Source organism: Nerophis lumbriciformis, linkage group LG02 (genome assembly GCF_033978685.3).
Source record: "Nerophis lumbriciformis linkage group LG02, RoL_Nlum_v2.1, whole genome shotgun sequence".
Classification (NCBI taxonomy): domain Eukaryota; kingdom Metazoa; phylum Chordata; class Actinopteri; order Syngnathiformes; family Syngnathidae; genus Nerophis; species Nerophis lumbriciformis.
Genome location: NC_084549.2, coordinates 48,859,356 through 48,887,161, shown reverse-complemented (window position 1 = coordinate 48,887,161; position 27,806 = coordinate 48,859,356). Strand labels below are relative to the sequence as shown.

Sequence of the window (27,806 nt, the reverse complement as noted above, 5' to 3'; positions counted from 1 at the left end):
TTACATGTATTTATAAATTTAACATTTATTTATTCAGGGTACAACAATTAAGAACATATTTTCATTTGCAATGCTTACCTAGCAAAGAGGCAGCCTTTAAATGCCACAGATGTAGAAGTCTGATGATAATCTCAATGTATTTATTTACCAACAAAAATACAGCTATAGATCACTCTCAACAGTTCACAAATGCTCTAAATGTGTGGGGGTTAATGTGTTGGAACATAAATGAAGGTTTAAGATGACAAACATTTTTCAAGTGTAAAACATACACAGAGAATGTCCTCAACTTGTGGACGACAGAGCAGACCGCAAACAATAAGTAAGCCTTTGGTGGGGGGATTTGTATAACTGTATTGAATTAATACTATTATCAGTTGTAATGAATTAAAACAACACTGATTAGACAATTAGCTATGAGTATGTGCTTTTACTGCCATCTTGTGTCTACTTTTAAGTGTGTGGTATAAATTAAGTAAAACATCAACACAGTATTTGATTTCTAATTTTTGTTGAAAACCTGTGCTATTTTTAGGTTATGGTTACTTGGAGTGTCCAAAAAAATCAAATGAATCGCGAATAGTACCTGTAACGATTCTTAATCTATTCAAACAAATCAAAAATGGTATTTAATTTTTTAAATCGCACCAAATGTTATTAAAAAAGGATTGATTTTGAATCAAGAACCGTTTTGAATCAAGAATCGTTCTGAATCGAACATTACAACTTGGAATCGAATCGAATCATGGGGTGCCCAAAGATTAACAGCCCTAATGGTTACACTATGGTAAGTATCAGAGAAGATTACAGTATTTTTTACTTTGTTCTTTGTCTTTGTCTTATCCAGTCACCAAGGAGAATCATCCCCCGCCACTCTTTATTGAAAGAGTACAGGTTGAAACAGTAGAGGAGTAACATCACCTTTATTCTACCGTCCTTCATATAACTACCATTAATACTGTTACTGTCGCAAGTACGCATCCTTTATACTGTATAGAAGATGAAGGCATAGAAATACGATGTACCTTTGCTCCTTCCTACTTATCTATAGACATGTAGAGTTGTGTCATGTAAAACCTGTGACGTACTTTCTTGTAACTTTGCCAAGCATGTCTTGAACAAAAAAAAAACTGTCATAATGTCAGGCAATCAAATGTAAAATGGAATCAAAACGTAATGTTTCAAGTCGACCATGAGAAAAAAAATGGCATGTAAAGACAACTTCTTTTGAAAAAAAAAAAAAAAGCTGTATTTCCGTTATCGTGTCAAGAAATGTAGAAGTGAAATAACATTTGCACTTCAGCTAGCTGAAGTGCAAATGTTATTCTTCTTCTGTGAAAAGTCAGCAGACATGAAGACAAAAAAGAGTGTCTATGATAATGAATCTTGTTTACCTACTCTTTTCACTTTATAACTTTCTTTCTTATGAAAGAAGTGCAATTTTTCATGTTAGTCCATTGTTGGTGTTTCCCTCGAAAACAATGATGCTTTCCATGTGATGAATCCATAAAGTACAACTTCCTGTCAATACATTTTTAAGGTGTGTACAAATGTTATTGGCTTGTACTTTTACTAATAAAAACTTGAATGTGAGTTGAATTTATTTTTACAAATAGGCTTCATGGGGATCACATGTTTTTAATCACTTCCAGTCTTTTTACACTGACTCAGTATATTTATAAATGAGAAGTTACAGTGCATCCGGGAAATATTCACAGTGCTTCACTTTTTCCAAATTTTGTTGTGTTACAGCCTTATTCCAAAATGGAATACATTCATTTTTGTCCTCAAAATTCTACAGACAATACATATCCCATAATGACAATGTGAAAAAAACCTGTTTTATTTACTTTGCAAATGTATTAAAATAAAAATATAACATGTACATAAGTATACAGAACCTTTGCTCAATACTTTGTTGATACACCTTTGGCAACAATTACAGCCTAAAGTATTTTTTAATACGATGCCACAATGTTGGTTCACCTATCTTTGGGCAGTTTTGCACATTGCCTCTTTGCAGCACCTCTCAAGCTCCATCAAATTGGATGGGAAGTGTTGGTTTTCATGCAGGATGTCTCAGTAAATTGCTGCATTCATATTTCTCTCTATCCTGACTAGTTTCCCAGTTTCTGCCGCTGAAAAAACATCCCCACAGCATGATGCCACCACCATGCTTCACTGTAGGGATGGTATTAGCCTGGTGATGAACAGTGCCGGGTTTCCTCCAAACATGATGCCTGTCATTCACGCCAAAGAGTTCAGACCAGATAATTTTATTTCTCATGGTCTGAGAGTCTTTCAGGTGTATTTTGGCAAACTGTTTACTATAAAATGGCTTGAGACTGGCCACTCTACCACACAGGCTTGATTGATTGGTTGTCCTTCTGGAAAGTTGTCCTTTCTCCACAGAAGAATGCTGTTATGAGTTCTGACTACTAGACTAAAATGAATGCAGCAATGTACAGAGACATCCTGAATGAAAATCAATGCTTCCTATCCAACCTGATGGAGCTTGAGAGGTGCTGCAAAGACAAAAGATAGGTGTGCCAATAGGTGTGCCAATCGTGTGGCATCGAATTCAAAAATACTTCAGTCTCTAATTGCTGCCAAAGGTACATCAACAAAGTATGGAGCAAACTTTGAATACTTATTTATATGTGATTTTTTTAGTTTAAAAAAACCCAAAACATTCTCAGATTGTCATGTGTGTGTAGAGTTTTGAGGACAAAAATAATTTACAGTATTCCATTTTGGAATAATGCTGTAACATAACAAACTGTGGAAAAAGTAAAATACTGTCAATACTTCCTGGATGCACTATAAGTCTAAATTCAGATGTTTTTCATAAGATGTAAACAAATTCTGTGTGTACAGTATACATGTACATGTATTAAAAAACATGTATTTAAAAAAACATGTATTCTTCCCACAGGCTGGATTTTGCACCTCAGTGTTAAGTGAATCCTTAAACTTGAATTAGCGAACATGTACGTGTGACGGACTCAGTTTATCATGGATGCCGATCACATTTCATGCTTTTGTATAAGAAAGTGAGTGAGGAATTAGGCAGGTGTCAGGAGAAAAGGTTTGGAGCATACTTGATGATCCTGGTAGCAACAAAACGTTGATTTGAGTTTGGTAAACTACAAGAAAAACTAATAAGTGATTTACTTTTTGCTTTAATGTTTCATGTTCCATGCATACTGTTTAATTCCAACAATAATATCTGATATTGGTCAGCAAAAGAAAAAAAGAAACAAGTACTGTATGTGATATGTGTAAAATGTGAGATATAATCTTCAACGGATGCAGTCCTGCAGTGTGTTTACTTGTGCGTGTCCTGGGCATGACGTTAAAGTGTATCTGGCAGTGGAGGCTCCTCTATGGGGTCTTGGGGCACTAGGAGGTTAGCCCTTTTACAACTGTTACCTAGTACCTGACTGCCCCCTAGCCAGGGATATGTTGAAGACCTCAACGGCGGAGCAGGCGGAAGACGGTAGATGTATGAACCACCACAACGGCTGCGATGGAGGAAGAAGGCACCCCCACATCCATGTGGGCCCAGTTATGGGGAAATAACAACCCAAGACCTCAACGGTGGAACAGGCGGAGGATGACTGTAAACCCTATGGAGCGTCACAACGGCTGGGATGGCGGATGAAGGCTGCAGCAGAAAAGGGTCCCCAGTCATCTTGGACTCCATGCCACTGGACCCTGACCCGGATCTGTCAAGGATCGTGTGGTGACTGTCTGTGCACCCGTCTCCCCACGTTAAACAAAGTCACACACTGGCATCCTCCATAAAGGGATACCCCCCTACCAGGAGGATCGTCATACTCGTTCGAGTGACCGCCGATGATGATTACTTGTGCAAAACTGGACAGCCAGTTAACATCTAAATCTTATAAGCACACAAGGCTGGTCTTTTCTTATATTTTAGTCAAGTCATTTATAAAAAGATAACCATGAACTAGGAGATAGGAGCTACACTACAGCTCATTACACAATAGCACACAAGCTGAACATATGCAATAAATGTCCTTAATTAAACAATATTGCAATCTAAAACAGCACATTTGTCAATATAAACAAATATCAAATAATGATAGTTGCATATGACTATAATACGCTTCTCCAAGGCAGACGCGTATTACAAACCCCGTTTCCATATGAGTTGGGAAATTGTGTTGGATGTAAATATAAACGGAATACAATGATTTGCAAATCCTTTTCAACCCATATTCAATAGAATGCACTACAAAGACAAGATGTTTTATGTTCAAACTCATAAACTTTATTTTTTTTTTGTAAATAATAATTAACTTAGAATTTCATGGCTGCAACACCTGCCAAAGTAGTTGGGAAAGGGCATGTTCACCACTGTGTTACATCATCTTTTCTTTTAACAATACTCAAACGATTGGGAACTGAGGAAACTAATTGTTGAAGCTTTGAAAGTGGAATTCTTTCCCATTCTTGTTTTATGTAGAGCTTCAGTCGTTACAACAGTCCGGGGTCTCCGCTGTCGTATTTTACGCTTCATAATGCGCCACACATTTTCGATGGGCGGGCCAGGAAAGTACCCGCATTCTTTTTTTACGAAGCCACACAATAGTAACACGTGCTGAATGTGGCTTTCTTATTTCTTGCTGAAATAAGCAGGGGCGTCCATGAAAAAGACGGCGCTTAGATGGCAGCATATGTTGTTCCAAAACCTGTATGTACCTTTCAGCATTAATGGTGCCTTCACAGATGTGTAAGTTACCCATGCCTTGGGCACTGATGCACCCCATACCATCACAGATGCTGGCTTTTGAACTTTGCGTCAATAACAGTCTGGATGGTTCGCTTCCCCTTTGGTCCGGATGACACGATGTCGAATATTTCCAAAAACAATTTGAAATGTGGACTCGTCAGACCACAGAACACTTTGCATGAGTCCATCTTAGATGATCTCGGGCCCAGAGAAGCCGGCTGCGTTTTTGGATGTTGTTGATAAATGGCTTTCGCTTTGCATAGTAGAGCTTTAACTTGCACTTACAGATGTAGCCACGAACTGTATTTAGTGACAGTGGTTTTCTGAAGTGTTCCTGAGCCCATGTGGTGATATCCTTTAGAGCTTGATGTCGGTTTTTGATACAGTGCCGTCTGAGGGATCGAATGTCACGGTCATTCAATGTTGGTTTCCGGCCATGCCGCTTACGTGGAGTGATTTCTCTAGATTCTCTGAACCTTTTGATGATATTATGGACCATAGATGTTGAAATCCCTAAATTTCTTGCAATTGCCCTTTGAGAAACGCTGTTCTTAAACTGTTTGACTATTTGCTCACACAGTTGTGGACAAAGGGGTGTACCTCGCCCCATCCTTTCTTGTGAAAGACTGAGCATTTTTTGGGAAGCTGTTTTTATACCCAATCATGGCACCCACCTGTTCCCAATTAGCCTGCACACCTGTGGGATGTTCCAAATAAGTGTTTGATGAGCATTCCTCAACTTTATCAGTATTTATTGCCACCTTTCCCAACTTCTTTGTCACATGTTGCTGGCATCACATTCTAAAGTTAATGATTATTTGCAAAAAAAAAAAAAAAGTTAATCAGTTTGAACATCAAATATGTTGTCGTTGTAGCATATTCAACTGAATATTGGTTGAAAAGGATTTGCAAATCATTGTATTCCATTTATATTTACATCTAACACAATTTCCCAACTCATATGGAAACGGGGTACAAAGTATCCAGTAACCAACGTGTCAACATCATTCAACTTACTGCGGCATAATCTTAACTTCATAAATTATTGTGACCACTAGGTTTTATATATATATATATATATATATATATATATATATATATATATATATATATATATATATATATATATATGATAAGACGCTGGTCATTGAAACCATTTTGTGACCCTGGCATTGATATACAGCACTGGATGCTCATACCCGTCAATCACTTGGGCCAGGACCGCCCCGATTCCAGTTCCTGAGGCATCTGTCTGAAAGAGAAATGGTCTGGTGAAGTCAGGGGACACCAGCTCTTCACACAGAGCCTGTCTAAGAGACTTCCTCTGGCTCCTTCATCCACCTCACGTGACGCTTGTCATGGGATGCAACCGTAGAAAAGTCATTAATAAACTTTTGATAATAAGACACTAACCCTAGGAAGGATTCCACCTGCTTCCTTGTGCTGGATCCTCTCCACCTTTCACATCTGTGGTTTGACGCACCCCTGTCCTATAGTGTAGCCCAGGTAATTTGTGTCCTGGAGCCCCAAACTGCACTTCTTTGGTTGGATATGCTATCAGCCCCGCTTGCCTGAGTGCTCCCATTACCACAGATGGCGTAGATGAAGCTCCCATGAGCTACTGTGGATGATGATGTCATCCAAATAGGCCGCGGCGTATTGGCAGAAGGTCGGAGGATGCGATCCATCATCCTTTGAAACGTGGCTGGACCCGTCGGGTGGAGAAGGCTGTCTTCGAACGAGCTCTTGGTGTCAGGGGAACCTGCCAATATCCCTTCATGAGATCGAGTGTGCTGATAAAGCAAGCCGGGTCTAGTCGTTCGATCAGCTCATCTACTCATCTACTCTTGCCGTCAAACAGGGAGACCTCGTTCAGTTTCCTGAAATCGTTACAAAATCTATGAGTGCCATCTGGTTTTGAGACAATAACGATGGGGCTCGAACAAGGGCTATGGGACTCTTCAATGATCCAGAGCTCCAACATTTTCCTCACTTCCTCTTGTACCGCCTTCCGACGGGCCTCCAGTATGCGATATGGTCTCTGTCTTATTACCACACCTGGCTTGGTGTCGATGTCATGGGCGATCACATGGGTGCGGCAAGGCAGCTCTGAGAAAATGTCTCTGCTACGACCTATAGGCTCCTTTAAGTCCTGTGCAGTGTGGGAGACAGTTCAGTTCCTATGCCTACTGGTGGCTCTGTCTTTGGAGAGAGGGTGGTTAGAAGGCAGGAACGGGGGCTGTTTCCTAAGCATGCCATTTCTTCAGCAGATGTATACGATATATCTGATGGCCAGACCTTTTGGCCGGCCTGGCCGTCTCCCCTTGAAATTGACAGGACCCATCTTTTCCACTCATACAGGAACATACACTCATGCGCTGGAACCAACACCAGGACCTTCTCACCTGGTTGGAGCGCCTGAATCTGTGTTCCTTGATTGTAGGTGCGAGCCTGCTCGGCTTGAGCCTTCTCCATGTGTTGTCGCACCAGAGGTTGTGCCTACATCTGCTCGACGCGGTGAGGTGACAGCTGGCTCTCCCAGGCTTCCGTTGCCAGGTCGCGAAGGCCTCGGGGCTCTCCCATAGAGGAGCTCAAATAGTGGGAAGCCAGTGGATGCCTGGGGAACTTCTCTTACAGCAAAGAGCAGCAATGAGCGGGTCCCAATTATTTCCATCTACGTCAACCACCTTTCTCAGCATCTTTTTCAATGCCACGTTGAACCTTCTCATGAGATCGTCTGTCTGGAGCTGGTACACTGACGTCCGTAGCTGCTTCACTTTCAACACAACACTTTGACGACTTAAGACATGAAGCATGTGCACTGGTTTGTCAATACTTATTTGGCGATGCCCACCCGGCTAAAGAGCAGGAACAGTTCTCAAGCTACTGCTCGAGCTGTGGGAATAAAGGGGAATGGCTTTGGGGAAGCGAGTGGTGTAGTCCATAATCACCAGAAATAACTTATGGCCTCGGGCTGACTTGGGAAGAGGTCCGACCACATCCAGTGCCACTTGGGAGAATGGGACCTCAATGATAGGCAGGGGAATGAGAGGGTTACGGACAGTGGGGCGGTGTGTAACCTTCTGACACTCTGGACAGGTTCAACAGAAGTCCTCCACAGCCCTCTTCTCCCCTGGCCAATAAAATCTCCCCAGCACTCTGTCATATGTTTTTTGGACAGCCAGATGTGCACCAATCTGGTGAGTATGAGCTAAAAAGAGAACTCAGGACACCAAGTCTTTAGGCACCAACAACTGTTTGATTCCCCCCGCCCCCCCTCCGCCCAATCAAGGGGCATGTCTTTGGACATTTTCAAATTAAAAAGAAAAAAGTAGGGACGCAACATGTTTATCAAACCTATACCGGTAGCTTCTTGCTCCTCAAAACCAATATCGATAATTAATTTAAATCTATAATGTTTTGAAATATAGATTTAAGTGTAGTTTGTGCACACCTTTCTTTGCGGCTGTCATTGGGGCAGCTACTTTGGTAGCAGGCGACCTCTCATGCTTTCAAAACATTGTGGTCGGGATGCTGGCGTTCTTCACTCTGAAACAGTGAAGAAGTCCCACACAATGCCATGATTGTGTTTACAATGAGCTCAGGGGAAGTTATGACACAGGAGAAAAGGAGCACTTTATTTGCTCACCCAAACTCACCTACAGCACAGTACAAGAATCTTCCCGTCATTAGAATGTTCTTTTGATTGTATTTTTTATCAGAGCTATGTCAAATAGTATCAAACTTATTGATGTTTACCTTCCACACTTACAAAATACTTCATTTCCCAAAATGCTTTACTTTGTCCAATCGCTCTAAATTAAGGAAATTTGTGTGTAATTTTAGTGTTCCACTTCTTGTATTTCCAATTCAACATCCTGTGGGTGTAGAATTAGAATTTGAAATTTGTAATTTCGTATTAAGCAGCTTTCCAGCACATATTTGTATTGAAAATTGTTCCTAGGCAACAAGGTTCATGGCACACAAGCATTAGTTGCCCCAAGTCACCAGACATCGTCATCAAATATCTTTCATGACAAAATGTGATGACATTGTTTCCTCCTGTCAAACTGATCAATATGATATCTGAGCCAAGTTAGATAACATTAATACATCAAAAATCATCAAGTATCGATTCTAAATGATGGCTCCATACAAAATCTCTTTAAAAAAGATTTAACGGCCTGTTACAATCCTCTGCCGTTTGTCTGGTCTTAAAACGGATGCGTAACATAAAGGACAGACGCTATGAACTGGTTCAAAAGAACAGTTTATTTAACAGAAGAATTGCCACTACAAATTAGATAGTCGCCAATACGGAGAGTTTTGGCAGCGTAGGCAGGTGTGCAATGCTCGGCTGGTGATTTGAGGGAGAGAGAGCAAGAGAGAGCTTCCTGCTCCACCTCTGGGCCTTATCTCCCCTGGCACCAGTCTCCTGTTTAATTGCCAAACCATAAGGGAGAAACAATTAGCAAATGACAGTTCAGTTTCAGTTGTTTCATTACAGCACGTCCGAAAAGGAGTAGGAAGAAGCAAAGCTTATTTAATCCTACCCCTTTTCATATCATAGCAATTTTATCCCATTTCATTGTTCTCTGTTTGTAACAGAACAGTGAATATATAAATAATAAATACATAATATACCATAGTAAGTAAACAAATATAGAATACATAAATAATCATTATCTAAAAAAAAAAGGTTTAAGATGTTCATCATAATTGTTCTTTGTACTTTGTGAACACTTGTAGTTTAATCAGTCTCTGGATCATATTGGTGCTTTGTTTGAGTTGTTTGCTTAATCCATTCCATATTAAAATTCCATATATTGATATGCTAAAGGTTTTAGGTGTGGTATGCGCATACATCCATCCATCCATCCCCATCCATCCAGTTTCAACCACTTGTACCTTTCGAGGTTGCGGGGGGTGCTGGAGCCTATCTCAGCTGCATTCGGGCAGAAAGCGGGGTACATCCTAGACAAGTCGCCACCTCATCACAGGGCCAGCACAGATAGACAACATTCACACTCACATTTACACACTAGGGCCAATTTAGTGTTCCCAATCAACCTATCCCCAGGTGCAGGTGCTTTGGAGGTGGAAGGAAGCCTGAGTACCCGGAGAGAACCCACGGGGAGAACATGCAAATTCCACACAGAAAGTTCGAGCCCGGGATCGAACTCAGGACCATCGTATTGTGAGGCACATGCACTAACCCCTGTCCCATCATGCTGCCTATGCGCATCCAAATAAATCAAATTTAAAACATTTGTATGGGCATACAAATGTTTTAAATTAGATTTTCCTCTAAGGTTATATTTCTCCTCTTTTGTTGAGAAGAATTGTTCAAGGTTCAAGGTTCAAGGTTCAACTTTATTGTCCCCGCGGGGAAATTTGTCTTGGGCACAGTGCATCATTGCTTTCTTAACATACCCAAAAACAACAGAACAAAAACACAAGCACAGACACAACCACAACCATACAACTAACATTTAAACATCAGAACATGGAGCTTGATAGACATAGGTGGCACTTTGATGTAGGCATAAAATCTACAGTATGGAGATAAAGTACCAATGTGCATTGCACTAGAGCTCATGGATAAAGTGCTGTGTGCTGTTTGCTATGTGCTAAAAAAGTGCTAACCTATGTATTAAAATTCTATTTTTTTTTTTTATACACATTGTTGGTCAGCTTAATGGAGGCTGGGACAAATGATAATTTAAGGCGGTTAGATTTGCATAGTGGGACCCGGAGTCTTCTCCCTGATGGCAGGGTTCCATATTCAGGAAAGAGTGGGTGTTGTGAGTTGGAAATAATTTTCTTAGCTTTTTTCCTAACTGCCTGCTCATAGATGCTCTGTATAGGCTCATATTCTTTCCTCCCTACGATTTTCATTGCCGTTTTATACATGCCGGCCAGTTTGCTTTTTAGCTTAACGGTTAGGTTGCCAAACCATGAGGTGATCCCGTATCTAATGATGCTCTCTACAATGGCACGGTAGAAAATCATCATGATGTGGCTGCTTACGCCGTACAATCTTAATCTTCGCAAAAAATATAGCCTCTGTTGCAGTCTATTGCACAGTTTGTCAATATGTGTCTTCCAGCAGAGAAGATTATCAATATGAACCCCTAAATATTTATATGAGGATACCTGGGTGATTTCCTGATTTTTGATGACCACTGGCTCATGGTCAGTCACTTTCCTCGGATCCAAAACCATTTCCTGTGTCTTGGTCACATTTAAAATAAGATGGTTAGTGTCACACCACCTAATAAATAGGTCTATCTCGTCTTGGTACACAGAGGGGTCCGTATCCTTGTGTAGAAGGCTTAGGAGCACGGTATCGTCCGCAAATTTCACCATATAATTGTTAGGGTGCACAGTCCTACAATCATTGGTGTACAATGTAAATAGTGTTGGTGATACAACGCAACCCTGTGGGACGCCTGTGTTGCAGTGTTTGGTGTCTGACAGTGTTCTGTTGACCTTCACTTGCTGTGTTCTGTTTGTTAAAAAAGAGTGGAACCATTTTATCAAGGTGGAGTTTACACCCATGTCTTTGAGCTTCTCCAAGAGTATGTGAATTTGCACTGTATTAAAAGCTGAGCTGAAATCAACAAATAAAATTCTAGCATAAGCTTTTGTGTTTTCAAGGTGCTTGGAGATAAAATGCAAGGTGCAAAGGATTGCATCATCAGTACTGCATTCCTGCTTGTACGCAAACTGGTACACATCTAAATTTGGCTTGACATCCTTCATGAGCAGTGACACAACAAATTTTTCAAAACATTTCATAACAATCGATGTGAGAGCTACGGGACGAAAGTCGTTGTTTACTGTGACACCGGGCTTTTTAGGCACTGGAGTTATAATTGACTTCTTCCACAGAGCTGGAACAGTGGAGTGTTAAGTGACTGTTGGAATATTGGACACCATGCTGTAGTTAGTTCCTCTGCACAGCTTTTGAGCAAAAAGGCTGGGAGGCCGTCAGGGCCTGCAGCCTTGCCCGTACGTAAAGAGACGGCGGATGCTGGTCGGGTCGACTTCCAGGCAGCAGGTGTCATCAGTGTCTGACAAGGACTGCAAAACACTGTCACGCTCCTGAGAGAAGTTTTGACGGTCGAATCTCAAATAAAAGTCATTTAGCTCATTTGATTTTTGCTGCTCATCCATGGTGATGATTTGTTTCTTTGCAGGGTTCATATTAGTGACTGATTTCATTGTGTTCCAAAGTTTTTTTGTATTTGACATTTGGAGATTATGTTCCATTGTTTGCCTATGTTGTTCTCTTGCATTAGTGAGAAGTTGTTTGAGTTCTTTTTGGACAACTGACAGCCTGCTCTGTCTTTACTTCTAAAGGCCTGCTTTTTCCTATTTATGCAGTCTTTTATTTCTTTTGTTACATAGGGTTTGTTATTGGGATAGACTACAATGTTTTTCTTGGGTACCACATTGCCAACACAAAACTCAATGTAGTCCGTTATAGTTACTGTAGCCTCATCTAGTCCTAGTGCATGGAACAGGGACCAGTCTGTGCACATGAAACACCCCTTCAGTGTCTCAATAGCATCGTCTGACCACACATTAATTGTCTTATACTCAGGTTTAATTGATTTAAAAACAGATTTACATGTGGGTATTAGATGTATGGTGTTGTGATCCGAGTTAGAAAGGGGGGGCTTTGGTTTTGCTGAGTATCCCCCCTTTATATTGCCGTAACATTTATCTATAATCTTATCATTTCTTGTGTCACATTTTACAAATTCTCCAGTTTACAATGGTTAAAGTCACCCAAAAAGAAAACAGGAGCTCCGGGTGTGCGCTGCAGCTGTTCATGTGCGCACTCTGCTATGCTCGCAGCAGCTCTGCCTGCATTGCCGCTGGGTGGGACATAAACAGCGGCTATGATGATGTTGCCAAACTCCCTAGGCAGGTAGTGAGGTCTCATTGATAAACACAGCAGTTCTACGTCGGGGCTGCATATGGTTTTTTTCACAGTGAGCTGTTTACACCACTTGTCACTCACGTACACGCCGACTCCACCCCCTTTTCTCTTCCCGGAAGCGTCAGAGCGGTCAGCTCGTACGAGTGAGAATCCATCCAGGTCAAGCAGAGAATACGGGACGCCTTGGTGAAGCCACGTCTCGGTGAACACCATGATGTTGGTTTCCCGGTATTCAAAGCAGCTCTTTAGGTTGACCCGAAGCTCATCCAGCTTGTTGTACATTCAATGTTTATTTATCAATCAATGTTTATTTATATAGCCCTAAATCACAAGTGTCTCAATGTCAATGCGTGGACTTTGGGGTGTTTTGTTTTCCCGGAATGCAAAGGAAAGTTGGAGTGGGCAAGGCGTGAAGGTAAGGACATATTTTATTATTACTATAAAAAAGGAACAAAATGCGCGCACAAGGCGGAAGTACAAAATCTTGGCTAATGAAACAAAAACTTGCACAAAGGCAGAAACTATGAACATGAAGCAAAACTCGCTAACTGTGACATGAAAAAACAAAACTTACGTGGCATGGCAAGAAGCATAACTATGAACAGGCATGAGTATCAGAAGTAGCATGGCATGAAGTGAGCAGAGGTAATGTTGTCAGGCCGACCAACAGAAAAAGACAGGCTTTAAATAACAGTGACATGATTGGTGACAGGTGTTTGAGTCCAAAACGAGGAACGGGTGAAACTAATGGGTAACCATGGAAACAAAACAAGCAAGAGTGCACAACCAGGAACTAAAAAGCGTCCAAAAAACAAACAGCACATGGCCAAACAAAAGCATGATCAACACAGACATGACACTCAAAGGGCTGCACAAGCCACAACGACATCCTCGGTTCAGATCCCACATCATTCTTGGGTAGCAGGTAATAGTTTGCTTTGTACATAATTTTAGCTGTCTGCAAATGCACCAAATCATTGAATTTCAATTTTTGTGTCACGGCGGGGTTGCAGCTTACTGCGAGGTTTGTTCCCCCGGGATGCAAACGGACTACTCCGGACAAGGCGTGCAGGTAAAAACATGATTTAATTATCCAAAATCATCCAACTTACAAAACAAAGGCAAGCGTGCCTATCGCACACAGAAGCAAAGGCAAAAACTTAGGGCAGGAAACATGGAACTATAGACATGAAACCTCACGAAACTGGCATGAAATTAAACAAGACTCAGGGAACTGTGGCATGAAACTAACACGACTTACGTGGCAAGGCATGAGGCAAACAAATGACGCCAGGCCAACTGACTGGCAAAGGCAGGCTTAAATGATGCCTCTGATTAGAGACAGGTGAGCGTCCCGAACACCAGAGGCAGGTGAAAACAATAAGTAACCATGGTAACAAACACAGGACGTGCACAAACAGGAACTAAAGGAGTCCAAAATTAACAGAACATAAACACATGATCCGGACCACGGATCATGACAGTATCTCCTCCTCCTCAAGGACAGATTTCAGATGTCCAAAAAAACAAAAACAAAGCAAGATCAAGAGTCATGGGAGGGCGGAAGGAGGACTTGGCGGTGGGTCGCCAGACCAAGTGTCCCCGCAACCAGCGAGGGAGAGTCAGGTGGCGGTGGCGCGTTGAACGCCGCTACACTTGGCGAGGCGGGCGACCAGGGAATGGCCACATCCGTGGCCGACGGGGAGGTGGGCGGGAGTGACGCCAGAACCTCTTGACTCTTTGAGTCCTGCTCCCAAGTCCTGGGCGTCGCTGCTGTTGGCGCCAAAGGCGTCCATGAATCGTACAGGCAGGCGTGGAAGCAGCAGACGTCGCTGGCGTGGAAGCAGCAGCTGGTGCAGCAGCTGGCGCTACCCGTGGTGCAGCTACTGGCGCTAGCTGTGGTGCAGCTACTGGTTCTAGTCGTGTAGCAGGAAGTTCGGTTGCTAGGCGTGGAGTAGGAAGGGTTGCTAGCCGTGGAGCAGGAAGTTCGGTTGCTAGCTATGGAGCAGCAAAGGTTGCTAGCCGTGGAGCAGGAAGTTTGGTTGCTAGCCGTGGAGCAGAAGGGTTGCTAGCCGTGAAGCAGGAAGTTCAGTTGCTAGCCATGGAGCAGGAAGTTCGGTTGAAAGCCGTGGAGCAGGAAATTCGGTTGCTAGCCGTGGAGCAGGAAGTTCAGTTGCTAGCCGTGGAGCAGGAAGGGTAGCTTGAACCAGTCGTGGACCCGGTACTGGCCGTGACTTTGGCGGAGGTGGTCTAGCTGAGGGCTGCGGCTTGGCCTGCCGAAGAACAGGTGGTGGTGGCCAGGCCATGACGCTGAGCCACCCCACTAGCACAGCTCCCGGTACTAGCCCCCCCCCCCTCAAGGAGCGGATACCAGACGCGCTCCTCGCGGTCTGGAACTGTCTTTAGGGGTGGATGGAGGAAGAACAGGAGGGGGGTAGACTCCTCCCCTTTAAATTGTCCAAAAAGTATTTTTCCTTTCTCCACCTGAGGTTGTGTGGAGAAAGGCAGGATCTAGCGTATTTTGGGGGCGGCTGACAGAAAGAAACAGAATTCAGAAAAAAAAAAATCCTGGTCCATGACGTCATCAGCAGTGGACGGAGTGACGTCATCGGGGGAAGACTGGGCAGCTTGTGGCGTGTTGTGTACCGGAGGAGGAGTCTGAGGGAGTGACGCGTCCTGGCAGCGAAGTGAAGCCCTTCTGGATGGCTTCCGTCTTCGCTGACACGTCCGGTACAGCGGGGGTGTGACAATGTCCTCGAGCCATACAGAGTTGATTGGGACCAACTTTCCGTTAGGACCCCACATCAGGTCCTGGCGCTCCAAGGGGGAATAGTGAAGAGTCTCCGCCTCCATATCCATCCACGTACCGATGTCCAGCTCCTCGGAGTCCGTTGCGGGAGAACTGTACGCTGGAATCATTTTGTCAAGACGTGGTTTTCGCAGCTTACTGCGGGGTCGTTCTGTACAGGAAGGCAGACAGACTACCCGGACAAGGCATGCAGGTAAAAACATGATTTAATTATCCAATATCATCCAACTTACAAAACAAAGGCAAACGTGCCTATCGCACGCGGAAGCAAAGGCAAAAACATAGGGCAGGAAACATGGAACCATAGACATGAAACCTCACAAAACTGTGGCATAAAATTAAACAAGACTTATGTACACAAGGCTGCGTGAAGCAAATACTTAGCATAAACTATGCACATGGAATACTCAGGGAACTGTGGCATGAAACTAACACGACTTAAGTGGCAAGGCATGAGGCAAACAAATGCCTCCGATTAGAGACAGGTGAGCGTCCCGAACACCAGAGGCAGGTGAAAACAATAAGTAACCATGGTAACAAACACAGGAGGTGCACAAACAGGAACTAAAGGAGTCCAAAATTAACAGAACATAACAAAAACATGATGCGGACCACGGATCATGATAATTTGTGGTTCAATAAATAAAGGATGTATGTTCTCTATATACAACATTATGTATTATCCCCATATTTCTACACAATAAGGTAACATTAGTGAGCAGTAGAGAATATGAAGAGATTTTTGGTCCAGAGCATATTTTGCTTTATTCATTATTGATGTGTTTCTTGCTACTTTGTGTTGTACATTTTTTACATCAGGTTTCCAGTTCATGTTATCATCTATATTTATACCCAAAAATGTGTTTTCTTTTACCCTTTCAATGTCTACTCCGTCTATCTGTATTTGTGTTTGACTTTCTCTTTTACTGTGACCAAATAGCATTATTTTAGTTTTACTGAGATTCAAAGATAGTCTGTGTTTGTCAAACAATCTTTTTAATTTGTTAATTTCTTCTGTTATCATTTGTATTAGCTAATAGGGCCATACAATCTTTTCTTTCAGAAAAAAAATATATATATATATATATTGTATCGCTGTTTAACTTTTTTGCACACATATTGTGTTTCTAATGTGTTCATTATATTGTTCATAAACATTTTCAAAAACACTTTGCACAAACACAACATGACACTGGAATTGCTTTACAATATAATAAAATAACAAATACTTGATATAATAATTATTCTAAACCTAATACTTTTAAAACGTGTATTTTTTATTAATAATTGTCATTATCATATTAGTATACTGTATATTTTTTATAAAAATTAAAATATAATTTGTTATCATTTAGTGGATTGGTTTAATTTTAATCATCCATTTAATTGCAGTAATAACAATAGTACCGTATTTTCCGCACTATAAGGCGCACCGGATTATTAGCCGCACCTTCTATGAATTACATATTTCATAATTTTGTCCACCAATAAGCCGCCCCGGACTATAAGCCGCGCCTACGCTGCGCTAAAGTGAATGTCAAAAAAACGCTGCGCTAAAGTGAATGTCAAAAAAACAGTCAGATAGTTCAGTCAAACTTTAATAATATATTGAAAACCAGCGTTCTAACAACTCTGTCCCAAAATGTACGCAAATGTGCAATCACAAACATAGTAAAATTCAAAATGGTGTAGAGCAATAGTAACATAATGTTGCTCGAACGTTAATGTCACAACACACAAAATAAACATAGCGCTCACCTTCTGAAGTTATTCTTCATTCGTAAATCCTTCGAATTCTTCGTCTTCGGTGTCCGAATTGAAAAGTTGCGCAAGCGTGGTATCCAAAATGGCCGGTTCCGTCTCGTAGAAGTCATCGGGAGTCAGTGTCGCTGTTGTTCTGTGAATCCTGCCTTCCGGAAAGCTCGGACCACAGTTGTGACCGAAATATCTGCCCAGGCATTTACGATCCACTGGCAAATGTTGGCGTATGTCGTCCGAGGCTGTCTGCCCGTCTTAGTGAAGGTGTGTTCGCCTTCGGAGCTGTGTGAAAAAAGCCACCCGGCCTCTTCGCGTAAACTTCCCTTAACCACTCGCTCATCTTTTCTTCATCCATCCATCCCTTCGAGTTAGCTTTTATGATGACGCCGGCTGGAAAGGTCTCTTTTGGCAAGGTCTTCCTTTTGAATATCACCATGGGAGGAAGTTTCTGGCCATTAGCATGGCAAGCTAGAACCACAGTGAAGGACGACTTCTCATTCCCTGTGGTGCGAATATTCACCGTACGTGCTCCCGTTCCACAGTGCGGTTCAGTTGCTGTGAAATACGGTAGTAATCCGTGTGCGGATGGAGAGATTGCGTCTTTTTATGAACCGGATCGCTTAGTAGGAGCCATTTTGTGGTCTTTACAGATGTAAACAGGAAATGAAACGTACGGTGATATCCGCGCGTTTTTTCTTCTTCTTCCGGGGGCGGGTAGAAGAAGAAGCGCTTCCTGTTCTATGGGGGCGGGTGCTTTCCTTGGCGGTTGCTTGCGTAGAAGAAGAAGCGCTTCCTGTTCTACCGGGAAAAAAGATGGCGGCTGTTTACCGAAGTTGCGAGATCGAAACTTTATGAAAATTAATCGTAATAAAGCGCACCGGGTTATAAGGCGCACTGTCAGCTTTTGAGAAAAATTGTGGTTTTTAGGTGCGCCTTATAGTGCGGAAAATACGGTAATACGTTTGTTGTAAGTAGTTTGTTGTAATTATTACAACAAATAATTACAAAACCCAAAACCAGTGAAGTTGGCGCATTGTGTAATTTGTAAATAAAAACAGAATACAATGATTTACAAATCCTTTTCCATCCATCCATTTTCTACCGCTTGTCCTATTCGGGGTCGCGGGGGGTACTGGGTACTCAGCTGCATTCGGGCGGAAGGCGGTGTACACCCTGGACAAGTCGCCACCTCATCACAGGGCCAACACAGATAGACAGACAACATTCACACTCACATTCACACACTAGGGCCCATTTAGTGTTGCCAATCAACCTATCCCCAGGTGCATGTCTTTGGAGGTGCAAACTCCACACAGAAAGATCCCGAGCCCGGGATTGAACCCAGGACTACTCAGGACCTTTGTATTGTGAGGCACATGCACTAACCCCTGTTCCACCGTTCTGCACAAATCCTTTTCCACTTATATTCAATTGAATAAACTGAAAAGACAAGATATTTAATGTTTGAACTGAGAAATTTTTTTTTTTTTTGCAAATAATCATTAACTTAGAATTTAATGACAACAACACATTGCAAAGAAGTTGGCACAGGGGCATTTTTACCACTGTGTTACATGGCCTTTCCTTTTAACAACACTTAGTAAACGTTTGGGAACTGAGGAGACCAATTTTTGAAGCTTTTCAGGTGGAATTCTTTCCAATTCTAGCTTGATGTACAGCTTAAGTTGTTCAACAGTCCGTGGTCTCCGTTGTGGTATTTTAGGCTTCATATTGCGCCACACATTTTCAATTGGAGACAGGTCTGGACTACAGGAAGGCCCGTCTCGTACCCGCACTCTTTTACTATGAAGCCACGTTGTTGTAACACGTGTAGAATGTGGCTTGGCATTGTCTTGCTGAAATAAGCAGGGTCGTCCATGAAAAAGATGTTGCTTGGATGGCAACATATGTTGCTCCAAAACCTGTATGTACCTTTCAGCATTAATAGTGCCTTCCCAGATATGTAAGTTACCCTTGCCTTGGGCACTAATACACCCCCATACCATCACAGATGCTGGCTTTTGAACTTTGCGCCTATAACAATCCGGATGGTTCTTTTCCTCTTTGTTCCGGGGGACACAACGTCCACAGTTTCCAAAAACAATTTGAACTGTGGACTCGTCAGACCACAGAACACTTTTCCACTTTGCATCTATAACAATCCGGATGGTTCTTTTTGTAGTGGATGTCTCTTATGGGCATCCGTAGTTGTGTATGTGTGTTCGGAGCATGCGCAGTTGGTTCAGTAAAGTCTACACCACTGAAGTGGACAGCCGTGTGTGTGTCACTGATTTCTTTGGGGACGGTATAGCTCGGTTGGTAGAGCGGCCGTGCCAGCAACTTGAGGGTTGCAGGTTCGATCCCCGCTTCCGCCATCCTAGTCACTGCCGTTGTGTCCTTGGGCAAGACACTTTACCCACCTGCTCCCAGTGCCACCCACGCTGGTTTAAATGTAACTTAGATATTGGGTTTCACTATGTAAAGCGCTTTGAGTCACTTGAGAAAAAGCGCTATATAAATGTACTTCACTTCACTTCACTTCTACATGGTGTCAGAAGTGGTGTCAGAAACGTCAAAACAACCGCGCCAAGTTATTAAATGTGTCAGAGAGGACACAAAGACACATACCGACAGCGAAAGGTAGTGTTTTTTTTTTGTTTTATTAGTACAAGTGAAGTTAGTTCCCAAGTTAGCTATCACAATGAGTGAAGGCAATGCACCGGTGCCTCCCGCCCATGGAGACAACTTTCAAGTTAGCCCGCTAGAAAAGTTCGACTGCAGAGACGGGAAGAAATGGCCGAGATGGAACAAAAGATTCGAGAGGTATCGAGTGGCGTCAGGACTGGACAAGAAAGGGGACGCTTTCCAGGTCAACACGCTGATGTACTTCATGGGAGAGGATGCGGAGGACATTTTGGATGCTTCTCCATTGACATTGGATCAGAAACAGAACTATGCTGCGGTGATAAAAAGTTTCAGTGATTATTTTGTTGGGAGACACAATGTCATATTCGAGCGCGCGCAGTTTAATGTACGGAAACAGGAGCCTGGTGAGTCGGCAGATAGCTTCATAACACCAATACATAAACTGGCTGAACACTGTAACTTTGGAGTGCTTCGGGAGGAGTTAATACGTGACCACATAGTAGTAGGGATAAGGAATATCGCTCTGTCAGAGAAGTTACAAATTGATGCGGATTTAACCTTACAAAAAGCCATAAGCCAGGTTAAACAGTCAGAGGTAGTGTGATGAGGGGTGAGTCTCCACAGGCAGAGGAGAGGAGAGAGGTTGATGCTATCTCACGTACATTTAGAAGACAGGAAATGTAGGGACACAAACAACACGGCCAGGTGAGATCAAGACAAACATAGACTGTAAGTAGTTCAGAGAGATGTCAGAAATGTGGAAGGGGCCCCCATAACTGGAAGGAGTGCCCAGCTAACAATGCAGAATGCAGGAAGTGCCGCAAACGAGGACATTTTGCCGCTGTGTGTCGTTCCATGCAGCCTGTGCATGAAGTACAGGACAAACTACAACAGGATACTCTCTTTATGGGGGAGGTAAGAGGGCAAAACTCAGGCTGGCACACAGACATTGGATTTAATGGGGAGGTAATCTCCTTCAAAATTGACACAGGTGCAGCGGTCACCGCGATCCCCACCAATCTGTATAAATACAGCAGAGATGGCCCCTTGATGCAAACAACCAAGAGACTATATGGCCCCAATAACATTGTACTACAAGTCGCTGGGCAGGTAAAATGTCAGCTTAAGAGTAAAAATGAAACAGTCACCCAGCCCGTGTTCGTGGTGGACTCATTGGTAAGACCCCTACTGGGCCTGCCAGCCGTAGAGGCCCTGCGGCTGGTGGAGCGAGTAGATGAAGTAGAGGATCCAGGGGAAACATTTAAAAACAGGTTTCCCACAGTGTTTGCTGGTCTAGGTAGGCTCGACGGGGACTATAGCATTCGATTGAAGGAGTATGCGAGGCCCTATGCACTCACGACACCACGCAGGGTGCCAATTCCTCTGACAGAAAAAGTAAAGGAGGAGTTAGAGAGGATGGAAAAGATGGGGGTCATTTCGAGGGTGGAAAGGCCAACATTGTGGTGTGCAGGCATGGTGCCCGTAGTTAAACCTAATGGGAAAATCAGAATCTGCGTGGATCTGACCAGACTTAATGAGGCAGTATGTAGGGAGAGGCACATATTGCCATCAGTAGAGCAGTCACTGGCACAGTTAGACGGAGCAAAGGTATTCCCCAAGCTGGATGCCCGGTCTGGTTTTTGGCAGATTCCCTTGGCAGAAGAAAGCAGAGAACTTACAACATTTGTAACCTCGTGTGGCCGTTTTTGTTTCAATGTCCTACCATTTGGAATTAGCTCAGGGCCAGAACACTTTCAACGCCGCATGTCGCAGCTCTTAGAAGGACTGACAGGGGTTGTTTGTCATGCTGATGACATATTGGTGTGTGGGGTGGACCGGCAACAGCATGATGAGAGGCTGACAGTGGTGCTCTCCAGACTTCAGGATGCTGGGCTCACCCTAAATGAAAAATGTGCATTCGCACAGCCAGAATTAGTGTTTGTGGGACACAAAATCAGTGGCAAGGGCATAGCACCAGACCCTGAGAAAGTCAGAGCAATCACAGACATGTCTACTCCACAAAAGGTAGCAGATGTGAGAAGGTTTCTAGGCATGGCAACATACGTGGGTACATTTTTGCCTTTTTTCACAGACATAACCAAACCGTTACGGGACTTGTTAGCAAAGGAGAGTGAGTGGGTATGGGGAGAAGTGCAACAGGCCGCATTTGAAAAAGTGAAAAGGGAGCTGGCCTCAGACAGGGTGCTGGCACAGTACAGGCCGGGTGCCAAAACGAGAGTGTCCGCAGACGCTTCTTCTTTTGGCCTCGGGGCGGTTCTCACTCAGATGCAAGAGAACAAAGAGTGGCGGCCAATAGCATACATATCACGCAGTCTCTCTGATGCTGAAGAGAGATATGCACAGGTAGAGAAGGAGGCGCTTGCAGTTCATGGGCATGCGAAAGGCTCAGCTCATACCTAATAGGCCTGCAGTTCACCGTAGAAACAGACCACAAGCCACTGTTAGCTCTGTTAGGAACAAAGGCACTGGATGACCTGCCCCCGAGAATCCAGCGCTTTCGCCTCAGGCTCCTCAGGTACTCATATCAAATAGTACATGTCCCAGGGAAAGCATTGATAACGGCAGATGCGTTATCACGCGCACCCATCGTGCGCACACTCACAGAAGATGAAAGGGAGCTAGAAGGGGAGGTGAAAGTGTTTGTGGAATCAGTGCAACAGTGCCTACCAGCATCTAAGGCAAAACTACAACAGATTAGAGATGCACAAGAGCAGGACTCCATATGCAGACGGCTTAGAGAGCTATGCAAACGAGGGTGGCCCAGACAGGAAGAGCTGCCAGAGCAGCTAAAGCCCTACTGGATGTACCAGAGCGAACTATACTGTGCAGGAGGACTTTTAATGAAAGGTCAGAGGATTGTGATTCCTCAAACTATGGAAGCAGAAATGCTGGCCCGTCTGCATGAAGGTCATATGGGTATATCTAAATGCAAGGCAAGAGCAGAGCAGTCAGTGTGGTGGGTGGGCATAACAAGTCAAATCACTAAAATGGTGGCACAGTGTGTAACATGCATTAAGAGCCAATCACAGCATCCTGAGCCCATGATCCCATCAGCACTACCCCAGCGCCCCTGGCAAAAGGTGGGGGTGGATATGTTTTACCTGAAAGGCAGCTCCTACTTGTTAGCAGTGGACTATTATTCGAGATACATTGACATTGAGAAAACCCCAATTACCACATCTAAGGGGATTATCAATACACTTAAAGGCATGTTCTGCAGGCATGGAGTCCCAGAGGAGCTACGGAGTGACAATGGTCCACAGTTCTCATCAGCAGAGTTCACAGCCTTCGCCAGAGATTATGACTTTTCGCACGTGACAAGTAGCCCTTACTTCAGCCAGAGTAACGGAGAGGCGGAGAGGGCTGTCAAGACGGTGAAATTGTTGTTACTTAAGAATGAGGAGGACCCATACAGAGCAATGTTAGCATATAGAGTCACACCATTGCACCATGGGCTGTCACCAAGCGAGCTCCTGATGGGAAGACGCCTCCGCTCGCCGCTGCCACAAGCGTCATCCAACCTCAAACCACAGCGGCCTAGAACAAAGGCCTTCGAGAAAAAGGACTATCAGCTAAAAATGCACACAGGCTAAGAACTTTGACAGCAGACACCGGGCCACACAAAAGCCCGAGCTGAGGCCTGGACAGTCAGTATGGATATCTCCCTCAAAACAAACAGCTACAGTGATCAGAAAGGCCGACACGCCACGCTCCTACGTGGTCGACACTGGAGCAGAGGAGGTGAGGAGAAACAGGGCTCACCTTCAGGCTCTTCCTGAGCCACAGCTCCAGCCACAGTCGGCTCCACAAGAGCCACCAACCCCACAAAATGAACACAGAACATAGAGGGAAGCAACACCAGGTACACCAATCAGAGAGCAGGTAACCCAGACACCGAAAGCAAGAGATGCTCCAAGACAGCAGGTAAAGCCACCGGGGTGGCTTAAAGACAATGTCTTGTGAAAGGACAGGACATAACGAAACACATCTTGTGTAATGTCGAAGCCTAAAAAGGCAATTACTGTTTGATTGTTAGTTGGCAACACTGTTGTTTTGTTGTTTTTTTTTTCTTTCTCAGGGAGAAATGAGGATGGTAAGGAATTTGTTATGCAATTCTCATACATAATGCCGTTATAGGGTGTTAGGTTGATTCATTATAAATGGTGATCCTTATTTATACATACATTGCAATGATTGTTCATTCCTTGTTGTACATTGGAGAAGGGGAGATGTAGTGGATGTCTCTTATGGGCATCCGTAGTTGTGTATGTGTGTTCGGAGCATGCACAGTTGGTTCAGTAAAGTCTACACCACTGAAGTGGACAGCCGTGTGTGTGTCACTGATTTCTACACTTTTCCTCTTTGTTCCGGAGGACACAACGTCCACAGTTTCCAGAAACAATTTGAACTGTGGACTCGTCAGACCATAGAACACTTTTCCACTTTGCATCAGTCCATTTTAGATGAGCTTGGGCCCAGCAAAGCCGACGGCATTTCTGGGTGTTCTTGATGAATGGCTTTCGCTTTGCATTGTACAGAGTTTTAACTTGCACTTACAGATGTAGCAACAAACTGTAGTTACTGACAGTGGTTTTCTGAAGGGTTCCTGAGCCCATGTGGTGATATCCTTTACACACTGATGTTGCTTTTTGATGCAGTACCGCCTGAGGGATCGAAGGTCACGGGCATTCAATGTTGGTTTTCAGCCTTGCTGCTTACGTGCAGTGATTTCTCCAGATTCTCTGAACCTTTTGATGATGTTACGGACGGTAGATGGTGAAATCCTTAAATTCCTTGAAATAGCTGGTTAAGAAATGTTGTTCATAAAAGTTGTTCACAAAGTGGTGACCCTCGCCCCATCCTTGTTTGCGAATGACTGAGCATTTCATGGAAGCTGCTTTTATACCCAATCATGGCACCCACCTGTTTCCAATAAGCCTGTTCACCTGTGGGATGTTCCAAATAAGTGTTTGATGAGCATTTCTCAACTTTCTCAGTCTTTTTTGCCACTTGTGCCAGTTTTTTAAAACATGTTGCAGGCATCACATTCCAAATGAGCTAATATTTGCAAAAAATAACAAAGTTTACCAGTTCAAACATTAAGTATCTTGTCTTTGCAGTCTATTCAATTGAATATATATTGAAAAGGATTTGCAAACCATTGTATTCTGTTTTTTTATTTACGATTTACACAACGTGCCAACTTTACTGGTTTTGGGTTTTGTATTATAATACAAAAAACAACATTATTTTGTAAAATCCATACTATTGTTTAGTGGATTGGTTTGTTTTTAACTAGTACAGTATCTATTGTATCTATTGTTATCTAACAATAACAGTATTCATCAGTATTAATAATATAATTAATTACAACAAACAAATATTATAATACATAGGATAATATTTATGTAAATCCATTTATAGAATTTGTTGTTAAAATAAATATAATAAATAAGGAAATGATCATGAAGTCAAATCCATACTGTAGTTATTAGTTTAGTGAACAACCTTAAAAAAATAATGCTCAGCAATAAAACATTTAGAGAATGTTTGGGTGTTTTTTGTGAAACTTTAAAAAATAAAGTACAGGAAGTATATTTAAATCTAAGAAAACATTTTGTGTTTGTGAAAAAGTAAATACATTCTGTGAGGTAGTTATGACTTTTTGTAAGAAAAATGTAATAAAACATGTTTGTTCTTGTGTGAACCCACCTAAGGTGCATTTGGGCTCCTCAGTAAATCACAGCGTCTCAGCAAAATCTTCTGCAGCTCGTCATCGCAATTTGAGGATGAAGATGACATTTTTACTTGACAACTTCTGTTAGAATTCACCTAGGAAAACACACAAATATGGAAGATGTGTATTTAACACATCAATGAACTACTATTTAATACATTAATCATACATAAACTAATACATTGTCTGCTGCATCACTGCCATTTTCTCAATATTTACATGCATTATACAATGGAACAGGTTTGTGTTAACGCCCCTCGGACTAACAAACTGATGTTGACATAAACTGAAAACAGAAACGAGCATCCATCCATCCATTTTCAACCGCTTGTCCCGTTCGGGGTCGCGGGGGGTGCTGGAGCCTATCTCAGCTGCATTCGGGCGGAAGGCGGTGTACACCCTGGACAAGTCGCCACATCATCGCAGGGCCAACACAGATAGACAATAATAATTAAATTTAAGGTTGTTTTTTTTACCTACAGCAAATTGTTGACATGGTTTTATTGTTTTTCTTTTTTTTACATTTTATATCTTTATCTAACAAAAGTCATCACTTTTGTTAGATGCTATTGTTCTTGTTTGTTTTGACTACAATGACAGAAAAATTGTTGTACATGCACTATTCTTTCTTCATTAGACTAACAATTACAAAAAATAATTTGTGTATTTTGTTCGTTGCTGTGATAGAATAAGAATATTTTTTTTTTGGCCAAGTATGTTTAACACACAAGGAATTTGACTTTGTATACTTTGCTCTCTGAGTTCAATGTAAGAAATAAAGACAAACACAACAACTACGAGAGTGCACAATCCAGGTTAAAGGGGAACTGCACTTTTTTTTTAAATTTTGCCTACTGTTCACAATCATTATGAGAGACAAGAACATTTTCAGGATTTTAAAAATGATAAAAACATTTGGAAGACGCAGCTAATGGGAGTCACCGTTGCAGCCTTCAAAGCCCTCTAAAACGACTTCAAAACCCTCCAACATTTTATATACACACTGCAAGTCTACATATAATGTAGTAACAGACACGTTCAAACCAATATGTGATGTACAATATTTACCGTATGTTGGTAGTTTTAAGCATTTCCAGAACTAATTCCTCGGTTCACTTATTTTCGTTTCCATAGTAGCGCACTTCCGACTTCTGGCAACAAATGTGTGTTCCTACTTCTGCAAAAAAACGTGTGTGTGTGTTGGAAGCCATTTCAATATTTTTGACATGTCTTTAAGAGTTATGTGTGGAATTAATTTTTAAAGAAAATCCTTGGTGTGGTATTTTTTTAAAGGGAAACTGCACTCTTTGGGGGGAATTTTCACAATCCCTATGTCAAGACGTGCTAATCAAAATCCAAAAGAGAGCATTTAAATTTTATAACCAATCAAAATAAAATGTCAGAGACACGCTCCATAACAAAGCCCTTAGTTACAGAGAGACCCTCGAGAGATGCCCGCTCAACCAGCTGCTTCTGGGACTCCGCTCACAAACACAAGCAGAGCCACCAGAGAGAAACCACACTGGACTAAACCACATGATAAGAAAACAAAAATAAAACTATCTGACACATTGAAAAGAATCAACTCAAAACCAGAGCAAACTGGAATGCTATTTGGCCGCTTTGGGGGTGGCATGGCAAAGTTGGTAGAGTGGCCGTGCCAGCAATCGGAGGGTTGCTGGTTACTGGGGTTCAATCCCCACCTTCTACCATCCTAGTCAAGTCCGTTGTGTCCTTGGGCAAGACACTTCACCCTTGCTCCTGATGGGTGCTGGTTAGTGCCTTGCATGGCAGCTCCCGCCATCAGTGTGTGAATGGGTGAATGTGGAAATACTGTCAAAGCGCTTTGAGTACCTTGAAGGTAGAAAAGCGCTATACAAGTATAACCCATTTATCATTTATCATTAAACAGAGAATACACAGTGGCAGAATACCTGAGCACTGTGACTGACCCAAAACTAAGGAGATCCTTGACTTTGTACAGACTCAGTGAGCACAGTCTTGCCATCGAGAAAGGCCGCCATAGGCAGACCTGGCTCCCAAGAGAAGACAGACTGTGCATTAATGTGCACAAGGTGAGGTGGAAACTGAGCTGCACTTTCTTACAACCTGCCCACTGTACCAA

General features: G+C 42.7%; 2 protein-coding genes across 10 annotated transcripts in view; one reads left to right on the top strand and one right to left on the bottom strand.

Moving 5' to 3' along the window:
* Positions 1-1,593, top strand: part of eno4 (enolase 4) — a 147,547-nt gene extending 145,954 nt beyond the window's left edge. For 6 of the 7 annotated variants that reach the window (XM_061963998.1, XM_061963981.1, XM_061963953.1 and 3 more), the window contains one exon: positions 848-1,593. In XM_061963998.1, the coding sequence (XP_061819982.1) occupies positions 848-915 (68 nt within the window). In that variant the 3' untranslated portion in view covers positions 916-1,593. The remainder of the gene's footprint in view (positions 1-847) is intronic. The other variant, XM_061963972.1, reaches the window with a different exon arrangement.
* shtn1 (shootin 1) overlaps positions 1-27,806 on the bottom strand; it is a 177,509-nt gene that overhangs the window by 14,920 nt on the left and 134,783 nt on the right. The window contains exons 16-17 of one of the 3 annotated variants that reach the window (XM_061964012.1): positions 25,657-25,776; positions 9,055-9,194 (exon numbers count right to left, since the gene is read on the bottom strand). In XM_061964012.1, the coding sequence (XP_061819996.1) occupies positions 25,657-25,776 (120 nt within the window). In that variant the 3' untranslated portion in view covers positions 9,055-9,194. Of the gene's footprint in view, positions 1-9,054; positions 9,195-14,628; positions 15,692-25,656; positions 25,777-27,806 lie in introns of those variants that run through there. The other 2 variants (XM_072916435.1, XR_012051258.1) reach the window with 2 other exon arrangements.